The 21,112-nt window shown below is 38.9% G+C and overlaps 1 protein-coding gene across 4 annotated transcripts in view; it reads right to left on the bottom strand.

The window, feature by feature from the left end:
* LOC127414151 (anthrax toxin receptor 1-like) overlaps window positions 1-21,112 on the bottom strand; it is a 32,948-nt gene that overhangs the window by 9,249 nt on the left and 2,587 nt on the right. Inside the window, exons 2-18 of one of the 4 annotated variants that reach the window (XM_051651938.1) lie at window positions 19,080-19,151; window positions 18,931-19,002; window positions 18,658-18,739; window positions 18,523-18,553; window positions 18,362-18,435; window positions 18,175-18,243; window positions 17,750-17,830; window positions 17,606-17,666; window positions 13,033-13,131; window positions 12,379-12,450; window positions 11,870-11,939; window positions 9,393-9,471; window positions 8,420-8,518; window positions 8,093-8,131; window positions 6,245-6,343; window positions 5,557-5,724; window positions 5,313-5,393 (exon numbers count right to left, since the gene is read on the bottom strand). In XM_051651938.1, the coding sequence (XP_051507898.1) occupies window positions 5,313-5,393; window positions 5,557-5,724; window positions 6,245-6,343; window positions 8,093-8,131; window positions 8,420-8,518; window positions 9,393-9,471; window positions 11,870-11,939; window positions 12,379-12,450; window positions 13,033-13,131; window positions 17,606-17,666; window positions 17,750-17,830; window positions 18,175-18,243; window positions 18,362-18,435; window positions 18,523-18,553; window positions 18,658-18,739; window positions 18,931-19,002; window positions 19,080-19,151 (1,348 nt within the window). The remainder of the gene's footprint in view (window positions 1-5,312; window positions 5,394-5,556; window positions 5,725-6,244; window positions 6,344-8,092; window positions 8,132-8,419; window positions 8,519-9,392; window positions 9,472-11,869; window positions 11,940-12,378; window positions 12,451-13,032; window positions 13,132-17,605; window positions 17,667-17,749; window positions 17,831-18,174; window positions 18,244-18,361; window positions 18,436-18,522; window positions 18,554-18,657; window positions 18,740-18,930; window positions 19,003-19,079; window positions 19,152-21,112) is intronic. The other 3 variants (XM_051651939.1, XM_051651940.1, XM_051651941.1) reach the window with 3 other exon arrangements.

Below are 21,112 nucleotides of genomic sequence, written 5' to 3'. Positions count from 1 at the left end.
CATGACGACATACATCAGTCACTATTTCAGTGTATTACTGCATGATAATAACCCACAACAAAGTCAGAAAAGACAAATAAAACATGAAAAAAGTGTGCTATTTCTCCCAGATGCAGCTGAAATTTAATCCAAGCACAAATGCAATATTTAGAGCAGAATTGTCCATTATTTTAGTGGATTATCTATATCAACCTGAGCTGCAGATGTTCGTGGCTCTTCTAAGTCCCTGCATGTTGATATCAGACACACTGATGAAGATCTGTGAAGTTTTCATGATTGTGTATACACTGATGAGCCAAAACATTATGACCACCTGCCTAATATGCTGCTGGTCCTCCTCATGCCACCAAAACAGTGCCGACCCGCCGAGGCATGGACCCTACAAGACCCCTGAAGGTGTCCTGTGGGATCTGGCACCAAGACATTAGCAGCACATCCTTCAAGTCCTGTAAGTTGCGAGGTGGAGCCAGCGTGGATCGAACTTGTTGGTCCAACACATCCCACAGATGTTCAATTGGATTGAGATCTGAGGAATTTGGAGGCCAGGGAAACACCTGTCATTTATATGAATAAAGTACTCATTTGTCTTAAAATAAACAAAGAAATAGATATCCACCCATCTTTATCATGTTCCTCAAACCATTCCCGAACAATGTGTGCAGTGTGGAAGGGTGCATTATCCTGCTGAAAGAGGCCACTGCCATCAGGATATACCATCGCCTTGAAGGGGTGTACCTGGTCTGCAATGACGTTTAGGTAGGTGGCACGTGTCAAATTGACATCCACATGAATGGCCGGACCCAGGGTTTCCCAGCAGAATATTGCCCAGAGCATCACACTCCCTCCTCCGGCTTGTTGTCTTCTCAAAGTGCATCCATGTGCCATCACTTCCTGAGGTAAACGGCACACACGTACACAGCCGTCCACGTGATGTAACAGAAAACGTGACTCATCGGACCAGGCGACCTTCTTCCACTGCTCCAAGGTCCATTTCTGATGCTCGCATGCCCATTTTAGGCGCTTTTGATAGTGGACAGGGGTCATCATGGGCACTCTCACTGGTCTGCGGTTACACAGCCCAAATGCAGCAGGGTATGATGCACTGTGTTTTGACACATTCCTCCCATAACCATCATTAAAATATTCTGTGACTTGTGCCACAGTACACCTTCTCTCAGTTTGGACCAGGCAGGATAGCCTTCGTTGCCCTCGTGCATCGATGAGCCTTGGGCTCAACACCCTGTCGCCGGTTTGTGGTTTGTCCCTCCACAAGCCTTGCCATTTCAGAGATGCTCTGACCCTATCGTCTGGCCATAACAATTTGGCCCATGTCAAAGTCGCTCAGATCTTTTCTCCTGCATTCAACACGTTGACTACGAAAACTGATTGTTCGCTAACCATCTAATCTCCCAAGACCTTGACATGTGGCCTTGTTAGGAGATGATAAATGTTATTCACTTCACCTGTGAGTGGTCATAATGTTTTGGCTCATCAGTGTATATCCGCTTTTTTAAATTTTTCGATCGGATGGTTATTTCCTTTTAAACAGCTCATAACCGGCAAAGTTTAAACTCTTGTTTCAGCGCAGTGGTTGATTGACAGGTGAGGGGTGGCGCTTTGCTGCTGCTTGGACGCATTCAGGATGGATTAGCGTTTACAACTCAAATGTGATGCGGTCAGATGCGTTTTTGACCACATTCATATGTGGTTTTTGTGATCATATGACCACATTCATATGTGGTTTTAGACCCCGTTTAGACCTGTATTTAGTGCTGACCACGTGATCGGATCATCAAAAACTCACCATAATACAAGGTGTAAACGATGTCTTAGTAATTAAGCAATAAGGAAAATATATACTTTTAGCAATTTTGGCCTTTTTTTAATGTTATTTACATTATTTATAAGAGAAAGGTTGAGGAATAATGAAGAGGTGGAGGGATAACTCCAAAAAATGGATGAGGTAAAGGGGGTGGAATGAGGTCCCGGGTCACTAAAGACCCGATGTATGCATTTAAGGGTTAAGGGTAATTTAAAATAAAAAAACAGATCAATGCAATCAAGCAATTCTCCTTGATTTATAAAAAAATATTTATGCTTATTGGTGAACTTATTTAGGTTTATTTTATTGAGGCAAATTGTTTATTTTAGGCTTGTTGACTGAGCATATTGCTTTATAAAAAATAAAAAAAACAAGAACTGGCAACACTGGGCAGATAGGCACATGAGAGGGGAATCCCTGAGAACAATTGGAGCAGCATGTCATTCACCCTTAAATTATGTTAAAAAGCCACTTCCTGGGGCCTGGGTAGCTCAGCATGTAAAGACGCTGACTACCACCCCTGGAGTCACGAGTTCGAATCCAGGGCGTGCTGAGTGACTCCAGCCAGGTCTCCTAAGCAACCAACTGGCCTGGTTGCTAGGGAGGGTACAGTCACAAATTGGGTAACCTCCTCGTGGTTGCTATAATGTGCTTAGACATAATGTGGTTCTCGCTCTCGGTGGGGCGCATGGTGAGTTGTGCATGGATGCTGCGGAGAATAGCGTAAAGCCTCCACACACGCTATGTCTCCACGGTAACGCGCTAAACAAGTCACGTGATGTGCGGATTGATGATCGCAGAGGCAACTGAGATTCATCCTCTGCCACCCAGATTGAGGCGAGTCACTACGCCACCATGAGGACTTAGAGCGCATTGGGGATTGGGCATTCCAAATTGGGGAGAAAAGGGGAAAAATAATAATAATAAAAAAAAGCCACTTCCTTCTGTTAACCAGAATCCTTCTTGTCACAACTTTTACATTCCTGTGGAAAAACACTCTATTCCAGAGATTTTCTTTATCTCAAATGGCTCTCCGACGTGAGGGGGCAGATACTGGCCATGTGAGGTGAAGTTTGTAAACTGGGCAGACAAAAAGACTTTCAACAACAATTGCTTCTTTCTTTACACAACAACTAAAAATGCAATAAAGCAAAGCTGTCACCTCTGCATCACAATGTGTGCACTGAGGCCTCTGGAGAAAGAGTTTGACCTCTGAATCATTTATGTAACACATTAGCTCAGGTCATACTTAATGTTAAGCATTCATTCAAAATAAAAGATAGCTGATCTGACTTTAAAGGCTTTAAACATTTTGATAACTGCTCATTAATAATATAAAAAGTGTTGGCCTGTGCAAAAGTGTACAAATATAAGGCAGCAATGCTGTCAATTACATTTTGAATGGTAAACAAAGCCTAGTATTGAAGATTTTCAAACATTAATCTTAAATTTCTTTAAAAGAAGAAACTGTACAAAACAGCAGCACAGCCTTAGGTGATATTATCTACAAAACAAAGTTTGATTGGAGTCTGTACATTATTGCGTTAACTCATGTCATTTAAATATATTTGAGACCATTACATTTATCAGGCCTGTTTATTGCCATCTTGATGCATTTTCATGTTTACTGGCAGGTTAAAAAGTGGGTTTTGTCAAAAACTACAATTAAAATGAATGAGGTATTTTCCATTTTATTTTGATTAATTTTGGAGTCATGCGGAAATACAGATAGCAAAGTAGGGGGAAGGGACAGACAGAGAAAAAGTCACAGCAAAAGGCAAAGAAAGGCAATGAATTATAAAGGGATAGAGATACAGACTAATATAGAGATTAGACTGTCTAGCTGAGCAAAGCTCTAGTTTGGGCACAGCGAGCTGTTTGTGTAGCTGCTGTCTAGGCAAGCAAAGCTCATGGTGCATTGTGCTGCAGGTGGGCATGAAACACACAACTTTGCCCCTGAATGGCACAGCTGTTTCCACCCAAAGCAACTCCTTTACAGAGTCTGCTGCCTTTACCAGCATCTTTTAAAGCTCATGCTGAGTACATATAGCAGCTGGACACTTGCGGTCCCTCAGACAAGAGGCCCATTATGGAGCCATGAAGAATAAAACAAAAGTAAATCAGATCAGTCCATCTACAGTGGCAGTGGAGTTATAGCCTGCCCATTTCAATAGGATCATACTGTACAGCCTGTGACACTGCGGCCCACATGAAAGATGTCTTTCATAGCCACACAGATGTGTTGCCATGACACAGCTTGTGCTGATGGAATAATGTGGGGTGTGGAGAGAGCAGGCTCAGACACTGAGGGATGTCTCTTACAAAAGGAGCAGGAGAATGAGAGACTGTGCTCAGCCACACGACCGCTCCATGTAAGGAGGAATTATGAGCAGCATGAGAATACAGAACACAATTAGACTGCTATTTCCTGTCTCTGCTATGTCTAGGGGTGGGAAAGTCACACTGTCTTATAATGAACTAATGTGCTTGAGGGAAAACGCATGAACCATGGACCCATTTCACAGACTGATGATGCATTCCCGCTTCAATTTAATCTTGTAAAATCTTTTGCATTTTCAATTTTTTAATTGTTTAATGTGAATGTATAACATTATTCTTTGTGTTATATTAAGTTGTGGAAACGTAATGGTGGATTTTTTTCTTTTGCTGTTCGAAAAAATGGGAAAGCAAAAATTATTTTTGATGTGGTCTTTCATTCACCACTATAGAAGTTTACACCGCTATAGTTCCACATTCCAAACCCGGAAATGTGAAAAGGTACCATTCAGGCTTTGACTGATTGGAAACTTTCAAATTTTCCACATGAAACAGTTTTAATGTTTATTTTATACAGTATACTTGATCTAACATAGCAGGTTTCAGATTGGGAAAACCTGTAAGTTTAAAATAAATAAAATAAACAATTTAAATATACCAGCTCTTTTACCTATTTTGAGGAACAGCTTGAAGGTGGATTCGGCCATTGAAACGAGCAGAAATGGACTTGAAGAATACAACATTAGAATAATCTAAACAAAAGCACTATGAAGCTTGGTAGATCTTTCTTATGAGCAAAAATGGAAATGTTATGATAACACTTTACAATAAGGTTGTATTTGTTAGCAACAGTTAACAATTTTAGTTAACATGAGCTACTGTATCAATGAACAACACTTTTAAACAAAATGATCAATTTCAAAATATACTAATATGTTTTTAAGCATATGTTAACACTGATTAATATATTCCGAACTAACATTAACAATTGGACATGAATCAAGATTAATAAATAAACAAAATCATTGTTGGTTCATGATACATAAAGCATTACTAATGTTAACAACTAAAACCTTTTTATAAAGTGTTCCCAATGCATGATTGCATTTCTTCAGTTGCAGAAAATCCATTGTCATCTTCAGTAATAATGGTGTCATTTCACAATGCTGAAGCAGAGTATTGGGTCTGTATCTTGAATGGGTGAATTTCGTACCTGATCTCCAGGCTGAGGTCTCATGAGTGACACCTGGTTGTATCCTCGACGGAAAAGGGCCCACAAAGCATCCAGTTTCCCCTAAGACAGAAAAAAGTCTACGTTTCAAACACTGTTTGTCCTTAACATGTTTCAGAGAGTTGGTCTATTGAGGTAGTTATTTCAGAGTCTCATCGAAATGACATTCAAGAGTGAATTTATTACATAGAGAAGAATTTACAGGGGGAAAAAAACACTCCTGTACCTGAATAGGACTGTACCACTTTCTATGGTGGGCAGCTTTGCCCCCACCAGGCTTTCTGGGTTTGGGTTCATAGGGCTCATACTCCTGTTCAGGCATTTTCACTACAGCATTCTTTGGCTTCTCCAGTTTGGCTCCTTCCTCAGTGGAACCCCTGTTGCCCCAGCGCACCTTCAGACCACAGGAACACTTTAACCTACAGAAACTATGGGAATAGGCTGTTTCCACATGAAAAACACTATCAAGAAGCTTTCTAGTGTGTGTGCGTGTGTGTATATATGTGTGTGTGTTCATCTATAGCTATTTGACAAAAGGTTACATTAACATTAGTGCCTTTGAGTGCACTAAACATGTAATAGACCCTGTAGGTGTGAAAAAAGGTGTCTATTTTACAAAGGACAATAATTCATAGGTCTTTCAGTACTGCTGTTTTTGTAAATTACAGGCTTAAATCTACAGGCATCAACATGTTTTTCTGATGTCATACCATCTAGTTTTGGTATCAGGCAGACAAGGAGCATTTGAGGTCACAATGACCTTGTGCTGTAATAGCTTAAGGGTCCATAACATCACTCGTCATGTGTGGTCTTTAATCCCCCATAGCCTATGTTAACCTTTGATAAAATGACACCCTATAGAAAGCCGAACTGCACCCCGTGTACAAGAGAATGTGCACCACAGACAACATCACCTCCATCCGTTTGATTCCACCGACTCCTCTTCCTCCATAGTAGGATGCATCTACTGTGGGCCACTTCTTCTTGGGCATGCCATCTTCATCATCAGACTCCTGTTGAGCAAACACACATACACACTTGGAAACTTCAACTAATATCACACTAGAAATGATTATCAAAAAGCTGTCTTCGTACTTCAGTATGGAGTGGTTCTCAACTGGTGGGTTGCAACCCTAACATTTATCACAGGTCTGTTGTGCAAGGGTCGTGGACAGTAAATCATAAAATTACAATTAACCTAAACATTTAATCGTGCATAAAATGTCAAAATAAATAGACTTACAGTATATTCTAACTTTAACAAGGGACTAAAACTTTTCCCATAATTTTTTGTTGATGTCAAATGCCATGTGTCCAGTCAAACTCATCCAAAAATGGTATTTTGGTGCAAATTCATCAGTCACTTGGTAGAAGCCAGCCAAATTGGGCAGATGCCAGCAAGGACAGGTCACATAGCATGCTCTCATCCTTGAAACCATAAACAAACTTATGCAAGATAAAAGATAATACAACCCGCACTTAACTAAAAAACGGTTCACTGGTAAATCACTTTTCTGTTGTTGTTTTGCATATTGTTGGGCCTATGCAGTCCATTGTAAAACTAATAAATTGTACTGTTTGATTTTGAGGACATTTTTGCTTTTGTACAATAAACTATTTTGGTACCAAGCTGGGACGCTACTTGATGTCAATGTAAAATCTGGTTTGAAAACAACATCCACATTGTTGCCATTGTGCTTTTATTTTGGTGAAATTAATTTAAATTCACTGTTAGCATTCTCTACGCATTAGTATAAACAGATAGAATAAACACAAAGACAGTCAAATTATGTTAACCGCAAAACTAGCAACCGCATTGTGTCTCCAAATCAAAGGGCGACTTCCATCTATTGAAGCCCCAGAGACAGAGCGCCTTGTTTGCACTCTCAGTGTTAAGAAGCACAGATGCACACTCTAAAGCCATTTCTACAAAGCTCTTTTATTTTCTATCAGCCACACTGACTGCTTGCCTTTGACCTCTGAGAACAAAGCAAGCACAAGAGGATCATTATGAGCTTTTTTTATGCATTCTGCCATTCAGTCCTGCAGTTTAGTCTGTGGTCTCCACTGTGTCCACTTACACTACTCACTTGTCTTTATTTACATGGCTGTGGCTTTCCTCACGAGTTTAGTCTGCTCAAAGTGAACCGACAAACACTGAGTGTGTAGCTGGGGTAAAAAAATGCCCTTAAATGGTGTTAGACAGTCTTTCCAAGCAGTTGCACTAACAGTAAGCAGATTTTGGCAGAGTTAGGGAATGTGGTTTGCAAGGAATGATGCCATTTCTGGCATATTCGCTTTTATCACATGTAATGTGTTTTTAGTGCCCTGATTCACAACGGCTGTAAAATATATTGGCTAATGAGTGTTTATGGTTGTGGCTAAACACACACACTCATACACACACACGGTCATGTAGAAATGTGATACAGTAAATGGCAAAGTATTTAAAACACGTTAGATGTATGCCCATATATGCTTTTCTCTGATACAAAAAAAGTCACATACTTATATCAACAAATATTTCAAATTACTGGAATAATGTCCGCTTTCATTTCTGAAACATATTTTCCAAATAATAGTTGAATTTGAATATGTCCATACACTAAATGCACAAATATATGAACTATAATTTGTTATTAATAAATATTATGTTTCATATATGTTTTTATATGGCCATCAGGGTCAGAAATTAAGGCTCCCTTAATTTCTGAACTTGATGGCCATATATCAGATTACAGAACTGTATGAGATAGACTCACAGGTTCAGGGGGAGGGGGTGGTGGCGGTTCCATGATGACCTGAAAGAAAAATAATTGTTAGTGAAACAATAAAATCTAAGCAAAGCCTCCCACAACAATAACAATATAAAAGGATCAAAAATAAATTAACAATTTACTGCCGTTGCCTTGCTAAAATGTAGTCATGTAATCTATAAAAAGTAACTCTAGTCCGATTACAAGTATTTAAAAATGTCATTTAATCCAATTACAAGTACTCCATTTTTGTGTCTGATTACGTAATCAGACTACATGTAATCAGTTACTACCCAGCACTGTGTACTGCTTCAACCTAAGAGAAAGACATACCACTGTACAGCACAGGGGCCAGAACCACCACATCAGCACCAGACCCAACAACAGGAAAACAACCAGTAATGAGATGAGCAGGATGGTTCCATCAAACTGCTCTCAGAGAGAAACACACAGATATTCATAAGTATCATTTGGATAACACAAATGAATATGTTGGGAGCAGGAGGTTAAAGGTATAGTTCACCATAAAACTGTTTTGTATGAGGCTCAGACAAAAATTGTATTCGTTGTTTACTGCTAATCTTCCCCTCCACCGTAGCTCTTGTACATAATTCACAGTTGAGTATATATTTCAAATTGCCCCATCGGGATTGTTTACGAGACACACAAGTACCAATGGCGTTTGCCATCAATGACATCAAACCTAGCACTAGGCATCTAAAGGTATAATTTGTCATTTGATTTGAGAGCTCACACAAAGCTATAATATAGCTTTAGAAGACTTAAGCAATAACAACTATAGCACGCTAGTTGTACGGATTGCTTTTATGGTGCTTTTTGTCCTTTTTTAAAGCCTGGAAGTGTAATTCACCAACAACTCTCTTTGTATGTAAAAGAGCAGCTCGGACATTCAGCCTATCGACAGATGAAAGAAAATAATGTATGGTGCAGAGCAATGTGGGGGTGAGTAAATGATGACAAATTTCTCATTTCTGTGTGAACTATTCCTGTATCAGAGGTGTTTCACATTATTACAAAGGGAAATAAGTGCTATAAGAGATAAAATGTCTTTTCGCAGCTAATGTTAACTTACGTGAGAAAACCAGACTCCTCTGATGAAAGAAAGCAGAGGAGACCTCAAAAAAGGAAAAGGGGAACGAGAGAAGGGAAAGGAAACAAATAAGTAGTAGATAGCAAATGACAAAGTTGAATAGCCTTTGAGAAAGACATTCAAAGAGGGCGAATCACTATCAAGGGAGTTATTGATTTGTATCACAACAAAAGGCAAGAAGACAGATGTACTTACACATTCAGTGGTGGTGATGTGCACTGAGCTTGTGATGTAGGACAAACCCTCATTCATGCTAACCTGCAGGTATATCACCCTGCAACATAACACAGACACATAGTCACACCCTTTGAAAAAAGCGTATTCATTACATTCCTTTGATGGACTTGTGTAAGCTTGTAATGGGATTATTTTTAAAAGCCATTAAGATAAGTTCAGTATCTTCTTAGTAAAATGTGGTATCAGGATCCAGGATATAAAATCCTTCAGCAGAGTGAATAATGTTGATGCTTGAATGACTCTCACTGCATTCCATTTGGATGGAAAACAACTCTCAAAGACCAGCAGGCTTGAAGCATGTAGGCACAAGAACTTGACTGATAAGTAAGGAAGCAAAGCACGACTATGCATGTCTAAATTTAGTTTTTACATCCCAGAATGCAGACAACAGGCCAACGAGACTGTAAAAAGTAGGCCAAGATGTGTCTCCTCTAGAGTTTCAGAAGAGATCTCAACAATCTCACAATGTGCTCAGAACTGATCAATCAGAAAACAGACATTTCCTTATGAACTCAAACATCTACATAAACTGCATAGTCTAAGTGTATGTGAACAACTGTCTCATATGTTTTTATTTTTATTTCTCCTAAGAAATTGTATCAGAGACAATTTAGACTTTTAAGTCTCAAGCTTTTGCAAAGCAACATCTAAGCAATAAAATCTTCCATTTAGGGTTCTTAAATTTATACTCTCCTCATCGGAGACTTCCAAATGTGATATGAATATCTTAGAACTAAATCTAGTTTTAAAATCTTGACAGAGAGAGAAGAAAAGGAAGGCTTTGCCATGTAATGGATGACAGCCCATGAAGAACTACGAAAAATATTGAAACCGACAGTGTGATTTGATTGCTTGAATGTGAATCCTTGAATGTGATTGCTCCTCAACATCAGAGATGCTTCCTTGTTTGGCTCTACCATAGGCACTTAAAGCGCTGGTCTGCTGGTAGAGGTCTCAGCTTTCTAGATTTAGGCAACCCCTCTTTCCATGCTTCGGTGGGGTATTTGAAGTCGAAGCTGAAAATAAGTAACTAAAGGAGTATTGCCCCATCTCCTCTCTTTCTCTCTCTCATTTCTGTCCTGCAGACCCCTTCCAGTGCCACTATGTTGGCAGGGTGGGGGATGGGTTGAAAGGGGGCACAACAGGATTTGGGGGGATTGGGTGGAGGGGAGGTCCAATGACAGATCCATCTCATTTTCCATCAATCAGGAAGCGGCTGGCTCTTTTTGAACACATCTTTAGGAGGCCTCTCAGTCACCATGCGTTTAGGTGACAGCGCTGACAGCTTCGTCTCATGAGACATGGATGCATAGAAGGACAGGGTTGTCTTTGCCCTAAAATAGCTTTTTCTCACCCCTCAAAAATGAAAGGATAGAATATTCAGGGTTCAATACAAGTTAAGCACAATCGAACGCATTTGAGGCATAATGTTGATTACCACAAAAATTCATTTGGACTCGCCTCTCCTTTTCTTTAAAAAAATAAAAAAATCTGGGTTACAGTGAGGCACTTACAATGGAAGTGAATGGCGCCAATCCGTAAACGTTAAAGGAACATTCCGGGTTCAATACAAGTTAAGCTCAATCGACAGCATTTGTGGCATAATATTGATCACCACAAAAAATAATTTGGATTCGACCCACCTTTTCTTTAAAAACAAAAAACAAAAATCTGGGTTACAGTGAGGCACTTACAATGGAAGTGAATTGGGGCCAATTTGGTGTTATGAAATAAACATGGCCAAGAATACATGACTCGCAATCAATTGTTTCAAATGATTTGTAGTGTTGAATATTGATACGTCAACACCATCTGCTTTTGTCACATGCAATACAGTGGGATTCTGATGTATACAGACCAAGTGTAAAAAAATGACCCTATTTTTCTTAAGGTGCCATGAGACACTCCCACTTTGGAAGACATCAGGGGAGGCTCAAACTATCTCAAGGAATCTTCCTGACAAGAACAAGACAGATTAAATCCTTAAGGTGTCTAGAGCCCGCAGTACTTATAATTATTAAGGGGGTTTGAAGGAAAACGGGCCGCTGGCAGCAGCTCATTTGTTGTGGAGGGCCTCAAAGGAACCTGTAGCCACTCTGTGGGGCTCTGCTCTGGCTAATGTGGATACAGAAGGCTCTGTATTTCACTGTCTGTTCTTTTCTTTCTCACCACCAGAGCCTTGGGCTAACATGCACACTCACTGTAAACTTCGTACAGGTCAAGCCCAAGCTTGGTGGGTAATCTCTCATAGAGGCTAATTATATGCTCATCTTGGGCTTTTTACACCACATGCCTGCTGTCTTGATGTGTTAGTGTGTGTACGGATTGACTGATAAGAATAATTCCAAATGTCATTGACTCCAAATTCCAAATGAATTTTTCAAGGGTACCAACATGTAATACATTAAGATCAAAAAAGGTAGAAAAGCACCTACTTTCCAGCCTCATTTATGATTGGTGCAGGGCAAAGGAGGAGTGTATCTTCAACACTGACAGGCCTTTCATCTGAAAATTAAGTAAATGGAAAAATGTTAAATTTATGTATTTTATTACATTTAAAGGTAAAGTGTGTATTTTCTGTGCCAATAGTGGCACTAAACAGAATTGCAAAAATTTGTTTTCAAACATGTATCCAAAACAATCCCTCCCATTTTCCATTGGTTAAATAATAGATAGTCCCACCCCAAATGGTGTTGTAATCCCACCTTTGAATGTTAAGGGTAAAATGTCCCTCCCTAACCTTAAATTCAAACCTAAACCTAACCAATGTGTCCTAAAAGCAAATGAGAGGTTAACAAAACAATATCCTTACACAAGACATCCTTACCCTAAACCAACACCTAAACCTAACCAATAGTGTTCTAAAAGGAAATGTGACATGAAAAGCACATTTTCTAAACTAACCACATTATTTTGTGTTGCTTCTAAGACACTTTTGTCTCACATATCAGCTTGTGCTTGGTTGGTCTTGAACCACAGTCTTCCGAATCCCAAGTCCAACACTCTATCAGGTGAGCTACCACACAAGTAAATCAGAATGGAAGTGTGTAAATGTAGGTGGGTCTGTAATGCAAGCAGGAACTAAAAACGAAATGTTTTTAATAGTTTTTTCTGAGCAGAAACAATATTTTTTCATTTTTCGTTTGGACTTAACATCACTTTTGTGGGCCGAATAATTTTAATTTTTTTTACATTGGTTTTTAAACTACCCATGTCCTTCAGGATCAAAGCGTATGCTTATGTTCTACTAAAAATAAAGAAGCTTGATTTTTTCGGGCAACAGGAAGGGGTGTTATTCCAAAAGTTTACTGTGTTAAACAATTTGGTCTTTTATTTAATAAACTTGTTTTTTAAACAAAGTTAACTAGCTATTAACCAGTTACCAGCATTTAAAAATCATGTTTTCACTCCGGAACTATTGTAGGGGACTTGTAGATTTTCCGTTTTTGGATACGTTCTGCAAAAACTTTTGTTTTCTGTTACCATTTTCGTTCCTTGAACCGTTTAGTTTTATGGTGTTTAGTTATAGAGCTTATAATTGCATTTCAGAATTGAAAAACATTGAGACAGATGCAGTTTGTAATGTAATGTTACTTACTCAGTGTTACTGTGTCATTGACTCTGAAGCTGCACAGAACCTGGTTGATGTCTCTAGCATGCAAAAATCCATTCCCCCTCACAACCACTTGGAAAGAATCTTGAAGAAACGCAAACCAAAAACATATTATACATTTAGCAGTTCCCTTTAATACATAAACAAATTCTTATGAATTTATTACTATTATTATGTTATTTATTTATTTTTAAGAAGAAAACAAATGGACCAAAATGACTTAATGGATAAAAAAAATATATAGAAAGATGTCATTTTTACTTAACCAGTCTTAACACAATGCATCCACAAGGCTGTTCCAGTTCTCTAGATATTTGTCTCATGTAGACCTTTTAAAAAAAATGCCATACACTGTGAAATTATATTGTGCATAGCTGGAGGGCTATTCTCCTTATTTTTTCCATCCTTAACCTTTCAAGAACACTCAACTCAACTGGGCAAAAAATGCATATGCTCCAGTGGTGCTAATAATAAAAGTGAAGAGGTTCACAAATCTCTTGGAGTTATGTAGCTGGAGGGGCTGCGTTGGTGGCCAACAAAGCTGACTGCCTGACCTTTGAGACCCCTCAGGCAATGCTGTAGACTCTCTGACGGCTGCTAAGCAGCATATGTTAGAGAGAAAAACACGCTCACTTTAAACCTGTCTCAGCAGGCGTCAGAGGACACAGAGTGGATATGACCTTACTTATGGCACTGTGAGTACCAGTTTATGTGTGTTTGAGGAAGATGTGAGTGGATTTGAGCAAATTCCTTTCTGTGTCCACTCAATAATGTTACACTTCAAATATGTGTTGGTTCTACCTTTAACATTTACGTGCCTAAAGTTCACAGGATGAAAAAACATTCAGTGCAGTGTGCCATCAGGGAAAAACAGTGGTATGGAAAGGTCAGTAGAATATCATTGCTATAAGAAATAACACTAGTGTTACCAGATATTTTTGTACGTCAGTAAGCCTGACTATCTATTTTAAGCATTACATTCTGAATATAGAAGATAGATAATATGCCTTTATTAACCCAAACAGATAACTTAAAGGAATATTCCGGGTTCAATTCATATTGTTAAATTATTTTGATTCGTCCCTCCTTTACTTTAAAAAAATCAAAAGTCAGGGTTATAGTGAAGCATTTACAATGGGAGTGAATGAGGACATTTTTTGGAGGGTTTAAGGGCAGAAATGTGACACATAATTTTATAAAAGCTATTACATTAATTGTTCTATGAACACTTGTGTATTATTTAAGCCGTAAAAAATCTTAAATCATCTTTTACAGTCGTTTTAGGGTTTACAAAGTTACATTGTCATGGCAACGAAGTTGTAAAATTGGATATATATTTACACAGAAAAGGTTAGTAAGTTAGTGATTTTATCACACTAAAATCATGTTAACATGTATATTGTTGATACAGTATCTTGTGGCCATACTTTTGAAAAGTGAATATTTAAACATACGGATTGGCCCTTTCACTTCCATAGTTGCCTCACTATAACCCAGATTTTGGCTTTTTTTTATTTATTTATTTTTTTGGTAATCTACATGATGCCACAAATGCTGTCGATTGAGCGCAACTTGTATCGCACCTGGAATATTCCTTTAAACTAGACGCGGATGGGGTGGCAAGCTAAAAACATTTTAAAGGGATAGTTCATCCTAAAATAAAAATTCTCTCATTATTTACTCACCATCATGTTGTGCTGAACCTGACTGAATTTCTTTCTACCATGAAACACTAAAGAATGTCCAAGCTGCTTTCTTCCATACAAACAAAGTGAATGGGGACCAGTTCATTCAAGCTCCAAAAATGACAAAAAAGTATCATAAAGCATTATAAAAAGTAGTCCACACAAGCAGTGCATTATCTTCCAAGACTTCTGAAGCCATATTATAGGTTTGTGTAAGGAACAGGCTGAAATTGTATTTGTTATGTGCAGAAAAATTTGCTTGACAGCGCAGCTTGGACATTCTGCTATAAATAACTCCTTTTGGGTTCCACTGAGCAAAAAAACATCATACTGGTTTGGAACAACTTGAGGGTGAGTAAATGACGACAGTATTTTTGGGTGATCTATTCCTATAAACTTCCTTCATTTAGTATTTCTCCATAAGGTTCTGGGGAATGGCAAAAAAGCTGGCCAGTTTTAGTCAAAAATTCCCAGCATGCCTGTTGTCTTTTCAAAGATCTACCAAAACAAGTTCCACTCCCATCCCATCCAATTAACCTGTCATTTCCTCTCTAATTATCCTTATCCTGTCTGCCATGCAAATGCCCCTCTCCACCCCACCACAGCGTCTAAATTTGCCCAGATCTCTTGCTCATGCCTGCTTAATGTGACGGCCGTACAGCTGAAATGGCTAATTCCTTTTAATTTTGGAGGCCGGGCATTAACATCCATGTCCTTTTCTTCCCGTGTTACTGTCAGATGCAGTGTGTCGGGTTCTGACAGGACAGCGCAGGGGTAAAAAGGTCAACACTGGCTTGGCAGCGGGCAGCGCTAGCAGCGAGATGGTGGGCAGGGGCTGGTACGCTGTCTGCTCGCGCCTGCTGTGCTGCACAGGAGAGCTGACGCTTCCCATCCACACCTGAGAGCTTGATGGGTCAGGCTGTTTACAGCAGAAGTGCCACGTCCAAGCACGGACACTTCAATCATTGCTAAAAATGGGGGATGGAGGGGGGTGGGGGGATCGAGTAGAATCATGAGGGTTAATCAAAGCAACGATTGCTGTCACGTTTGATGGCTGGGCCTGCTCTCAGAACAGGGTGTGATGGCCTGTTTGCAGGCTGCATGGGCTGGTCACTTCTCATCAGTTTGATCCCTGAGACTGTCAGCTACTGGAACTGCCTCCATTCCACAGTGAACCAAACCACTAACCATGATAAAACTACACCCCCAAAAAGAGCCCTTTTGCAGACATGCATCTGCATGCACTGAATCAAATGAATCCTCTGCTGAACTATAATATTGGTAGGAATATTAGCCCAGTGGCACATAGTAATTTGCACAGTGAATTACTTCGAGGATTAATTTAATTACAAGACAATATTTTCCATTAATTATGACATTCATTGTCATGCAATGTTTCCATTTAGGATTATGTTCATTAATCATGATAATCTGACTGGTTTGGGGTCATTAGTCCAGATTTGTTTGGGGCTAGTGATTTTGAAATAAAGAAATAACACATGTGATGATTGTTCAAGGGATAGTTCATTAAAAAAAGGAAATTCTGCCTCCAAACCCATGTAGTTCCAAACCCATCTGACCTTCATTAGGAACTAACAGCCTCAGTCACAATTCACTTTCATTGTAAGGAACAAAAAAGCAAAAAAGTGAATGGTGACTGAAGTTGTCAGTCCGTAACACTCTACCTAACATCTCCTTTTGTGTTCCAAAAGTAAGTTATATTGTTTTGGAATAACACGAGGGTGAGTAAACATTGACAGATTATACCTTTAAGTCTAATCAAATACAAATAATAACTCACTTGTACAATGACGGAGAACAATTATGATTTAAATAAACTCAATTAAAACAGATCTTGGTGCAGAGATGGCAACAGTGGGTGTGCGGATTAACTGAAGGGTTATTGTAGTTTTATAAGCCGTCATGGGCTAGTGGTCACTGTGTAACCTCTCTCCCTCTCCATCCATGTGCTTCAGGGTTTGATGTCCCACAACGTGACAGAGAACTTATTGTTAGGAATGCTCAAGTGAAATTAGAGAGCTGTGTTTTTTGCCTGGCTGGTTCTTGCTGGCCTAGTTTGCCACATCGGATCTGTTGTCTATCTGTGGTGCAGCTGAATAACTGCGTTACAGTTCCGCTCCGCCTTAACCAGTGAAATGCCCATTTGTTTAATTGGCTGCTGCTCAGCAGACAGGACTGCCACACTGAGCCAGGGAGGATGGATGTGGCTTGACATGACCTTATTAGCATGCACTTACTGCGCGAGAGTGCACTTACAGTGCTGTCTCCTCGTGACGCGAATAGGCGGATTAGCTCTGCCTAGACATGATCAATTTTAATTTTCTGGGGAGTGCAAGAGAGTGCAACTCACAAGCTACCATTGCACTGCTCACTGCTTTCATAAAAGTAGCACAGAGAGTCAATCACACTGAGGGGTTTTGTGGTATTACTGGATTACTGTAACTGACGGATTGCATATACTGTAAAAAATCACGGTGAGGTGTAAATTATGTTTAAATTATTACACAGCTCTCTGAATTACTTGATTTTGATTGGTCAATCGTGCCATTCTGTGGTCAAATATTTTTGCATTATGACTGCTAAACTACTGTATATTTGATCATTGTCTTTGACAACCAGTCTCCGACACTTTACTAGTTTTATGTCTCGTAGGGAGTCTCTTTCCTCTAACATAATATTTTTTTAATGTCAAATCAATATTTCAAGTCCATTATTTATTTATATACTAAGTAGCCATGTATTAAGCAGGATAATGTACAGTCAGCCTCAGGATGATACAAGACCTGTATATTATATTATTCTTTTAAAATTATTAGAAAAAACAATGTGACATGTGCTTAGTTGACTCTTACCACCAGCGCATACACTGGATGGTTCAGCTGCTAAAATCTCAATGCAGGATTTCTTGATGATCTATAAAGAAGAAGAAAAAAAGAAAGCCTGCCAAACTGGACAGTGAAAATTACAATGATAAAGAGAGAAAGAGAGAGACTTACTGAGCCTATCATTCCTTCCAGGGCCTGGAATCCTCCAGTTACAGGGAATACATGCTCAATGGTATCTGCAATTGTGGCCAGCTAAAGAAGCAATACAACAGTGTCAATACAGGTAAACTGAGACATCAAAACATCTCCAGTACTGAAAAGCAATACACTAATCAGAGTTAACATCTGACATGTCATCATACATCTCATTGTTCAGTGCACTGAAAAAAAAAAGTTACCCTAAAATTGTGCTGTATGTGGTACAGTAACATCTAAATGAACTGGTTTTATTCAAGTTAAAAATATTATTTAAAATCACTGAATCAAACTGAATACATTAGGTTACACCAATTAAACGAACTTTAAGGGTTAGATCAAGCAGAAATAGCTCCTTAAGCTAACAATTGCAGGTTACCACTTGTGGTGCTGTGGGTTACCTGTGTCTGGTTGAAGTCTTTAACACCTACACAGTATACGATGGCTCCCATAGACCGAGCCCTCTGTGCCTACAAACAGACAGGCAACGGAGAGTTAACACTCTTACTAAGCAAATCCCATTGTCGATTATACAGCCATTAGAGAACAAGCCACATCCATTGTGATATCACTGGCTTGGGTACTTGCCTGTTGCTGTGCTGTGACAAACTGATAGTCATTTAGTTCCCCGTCCGTCAGTGCTATGATAACACTGGCTGTCCCTGTGAAAAAACATTGTTCCATTCGGGCTTCACTCTTTCCAAATACAAGAGGAAGTAAATTGCATGTTAATTCGGTGTGGCACTCACCATAATTTCCGTGATATATTTGCTCATTTGCCTGCAATTGGAAAGCAGCTGTCAACATCACTGATGCAGGAACTTTAAATATGGTCAAATCAGAAAACTGGAGGATGATTCTGGAGTTATTAGGTAAAAAGATACCTTTTCCAAACCAAGATTCATATATGTATCACCCCCTGGTTTTTCTCTCCTCAATATATTTAGGCCTTTGGTAATATCATCCCTTAATGAAAGACAATGGAGGAGACATATTACAATGCAAAGAAAGCTATTTGTGTGCAACACTGACCAGCTATGTGATAGGGCAGTGGTTCTCAACTGGTTTTACTTCAGGAAGCAGATTTTTCATAGGACATCAATTGTTAACGTGACATAGGCTTAATAGTACAGCTGATGTTTGTGTGTTTGTCATACCTATTCTCAGTGAGTCTCATAATCGTGGTTCCACGAGTAGAGAAGACAATGAAGGACATCCGTAACATTGGGCTATAACAAGAAACAATTCTCATATTTGACAAGAAATCACATTGGACTTATAAAGCACATATGAATCAAGCCTTTACCTTATAAATTTCTCTGCGAGATGCTCCACAAAGGAGTAAATTTCAATCCAGTGATATTTGACACTTCCTGATCTGCAATTAAATCAGCATTTATTTGAAACACTTCATGCTGAAAAAAGCCTGAAACAGAGGCAAATGTGAAAAACCTCTTCTGAACATAATAATGGCTGCCTTAACCACAACTACATAACAATTAGCATCTTTTTACACTATGTGAGAGTAGCAGGTCCTTCACTACTCAATAAAATGCGCACATGCCACTAATTAATTACAGGCCCCAAAGCACTCCCAACAAGGGCTAATTGCCTTTGTGCCAGATGAATCTGCCTCCTGCTATTAGAGAAACACCCCTTCCTCCTTCAGCCAGCCATTGAATGGGAGCAGATGGCAATGAGTGAGTGTAACAGGTTGGGATCCAAAACAGAGCTGGCATCTACATCAGCATCCAAAAAGGTTCACAGCTCCATCTCTGACAGGGGTGATGGAACATTAAATTGAAGAGTGGATGTAGTAACAGCATAATCAATGCTAATTTGATGTCAGTTCCAAACACGCCTGCACTCGCAGATTTACACGAATATACTGTATGTATATTGTATGTGTGCATAAAAAAGGGTAATAAAATATGAATCATAAAATTTCATATACAGGTGTCCCCGATTACTATCAATCTCCACTTTCACTTTCTTCTTCTTTTGTTTTTGGTGATTTGTATTCTTCTTGCATATCGCCACCTACTGGTCAGGGAGCAAAATTTAGAGTAAAAACTAAAATATTCATCTGTTTCTCACTCACACCAATCATATTGCTTCTAAAGACATGGATTTAACCACTGGAGTCATATGGATTACATTTATGCTGCATTAATGTGCATTTAAAAGCGACAAATTTTGGTACCTGCTCACTTGCATTGTGAGGACCTACAGAGCTATGATATTCTTCTAAAAATCTTTGTTTGTGTTCATCAGAAGAAAGAAAGTCATACACATCTTGGATGGCATGAAGGTGAGTAAATGATGTGAGAATTTTCATTTTTGGGTTAACTATCCATTTAAATGTTAAAACAATAGTAATTGTTAAAATAATAGTATGCTGTTTAAAATGAAAAAAAAAAAAAAAAGTATTTGGACACTTTCTGGTTGTCAAAAATTAGTGGAACATGTCCAAAGTCAATGAGCTGTGGTTACTCTGCTTTGAAACCTTTGAACTTGAGACTTCATACAGCCACTAAAAATCACCTTTAGACCAGTTGGTTAAAAATATTTGTCAAAATGGCTAAGAAAAGTTAAGTTAGTTATGAAAAAGGTCTAGTATCCTTTGTTCACAGATGCCACAGATTATATTTGGTATCTAAAGCAATAACTTACCATATATTTTTAAGGCTTAAGTTTATTTTGGGGCCACTGCAAAATTAAGTCAATACAGCGTCAGATATCCACACTCTTTAACAGCATTCTTAAATTAATGTCCTGTCTCCTGGATGTTTAATATTATTGTACAGCTATAATGAATGTGCCACAGCATGCGTGTTGTGGTCTGAAAACCCAGTTGTGGTATGCAGTAGTCTAGAAAAACAGTGTTGGTTTCCTTTGATGTAGCTTGATCCAGGCTGTATATCTTTTCCTCTGACCTAATTAATTCTTCAGCATTTAAGCACTGCTGCTGGTCCGACATATTACAAAACATCAGCTTGTTCACAAACCCTGCATTTGTCTTTAAAAAGGGAGCACTATGATACTAATTCTTGTTCCACCAATAATCAATGATATTTTCTCTCAGTTAACCTCACTGAAAAACAGCTGATTTTCCTTCCCAAAGCCTCTCTAAACCGATGGCCTGATATTTATAATTAGTCACTGAGTGGTATTTAAGGCCTCCAAAATTCAGCCAAAACTATTCAACTGATTAAAGATGTGCAAGTGTGGATGATGCATGCCCATAGGTCTCTAAATGCATTCAGAAAACTTCACAAATAGAAAAGTGAACTGTGAAGTGTAACTAATAGGTGTTTGCACTCCAAACTACACAGCAAC

Source organism: Myxocyprinus asiaticus, chromosome 23 (assembly GCF_019703515.2).
Source record: "Myxocyprinus asiaticus isolate MX2 ecotype Aquarium Trade chromosome 23, UBuf_Myxa_2, whole genome shotgun sequence".
NCBI lineage: Eukaryota > Metazoa > Chordata > Actinopteri > Cypriniformes > Catostomidae > Myxocyprinus > Myxocyprinus asiaticus.
The sequence above is the reverse complement of the archived record's forward strand: the minus strand, read 5'-3'. Positions and strand labels throughout refer to the sequence as shown.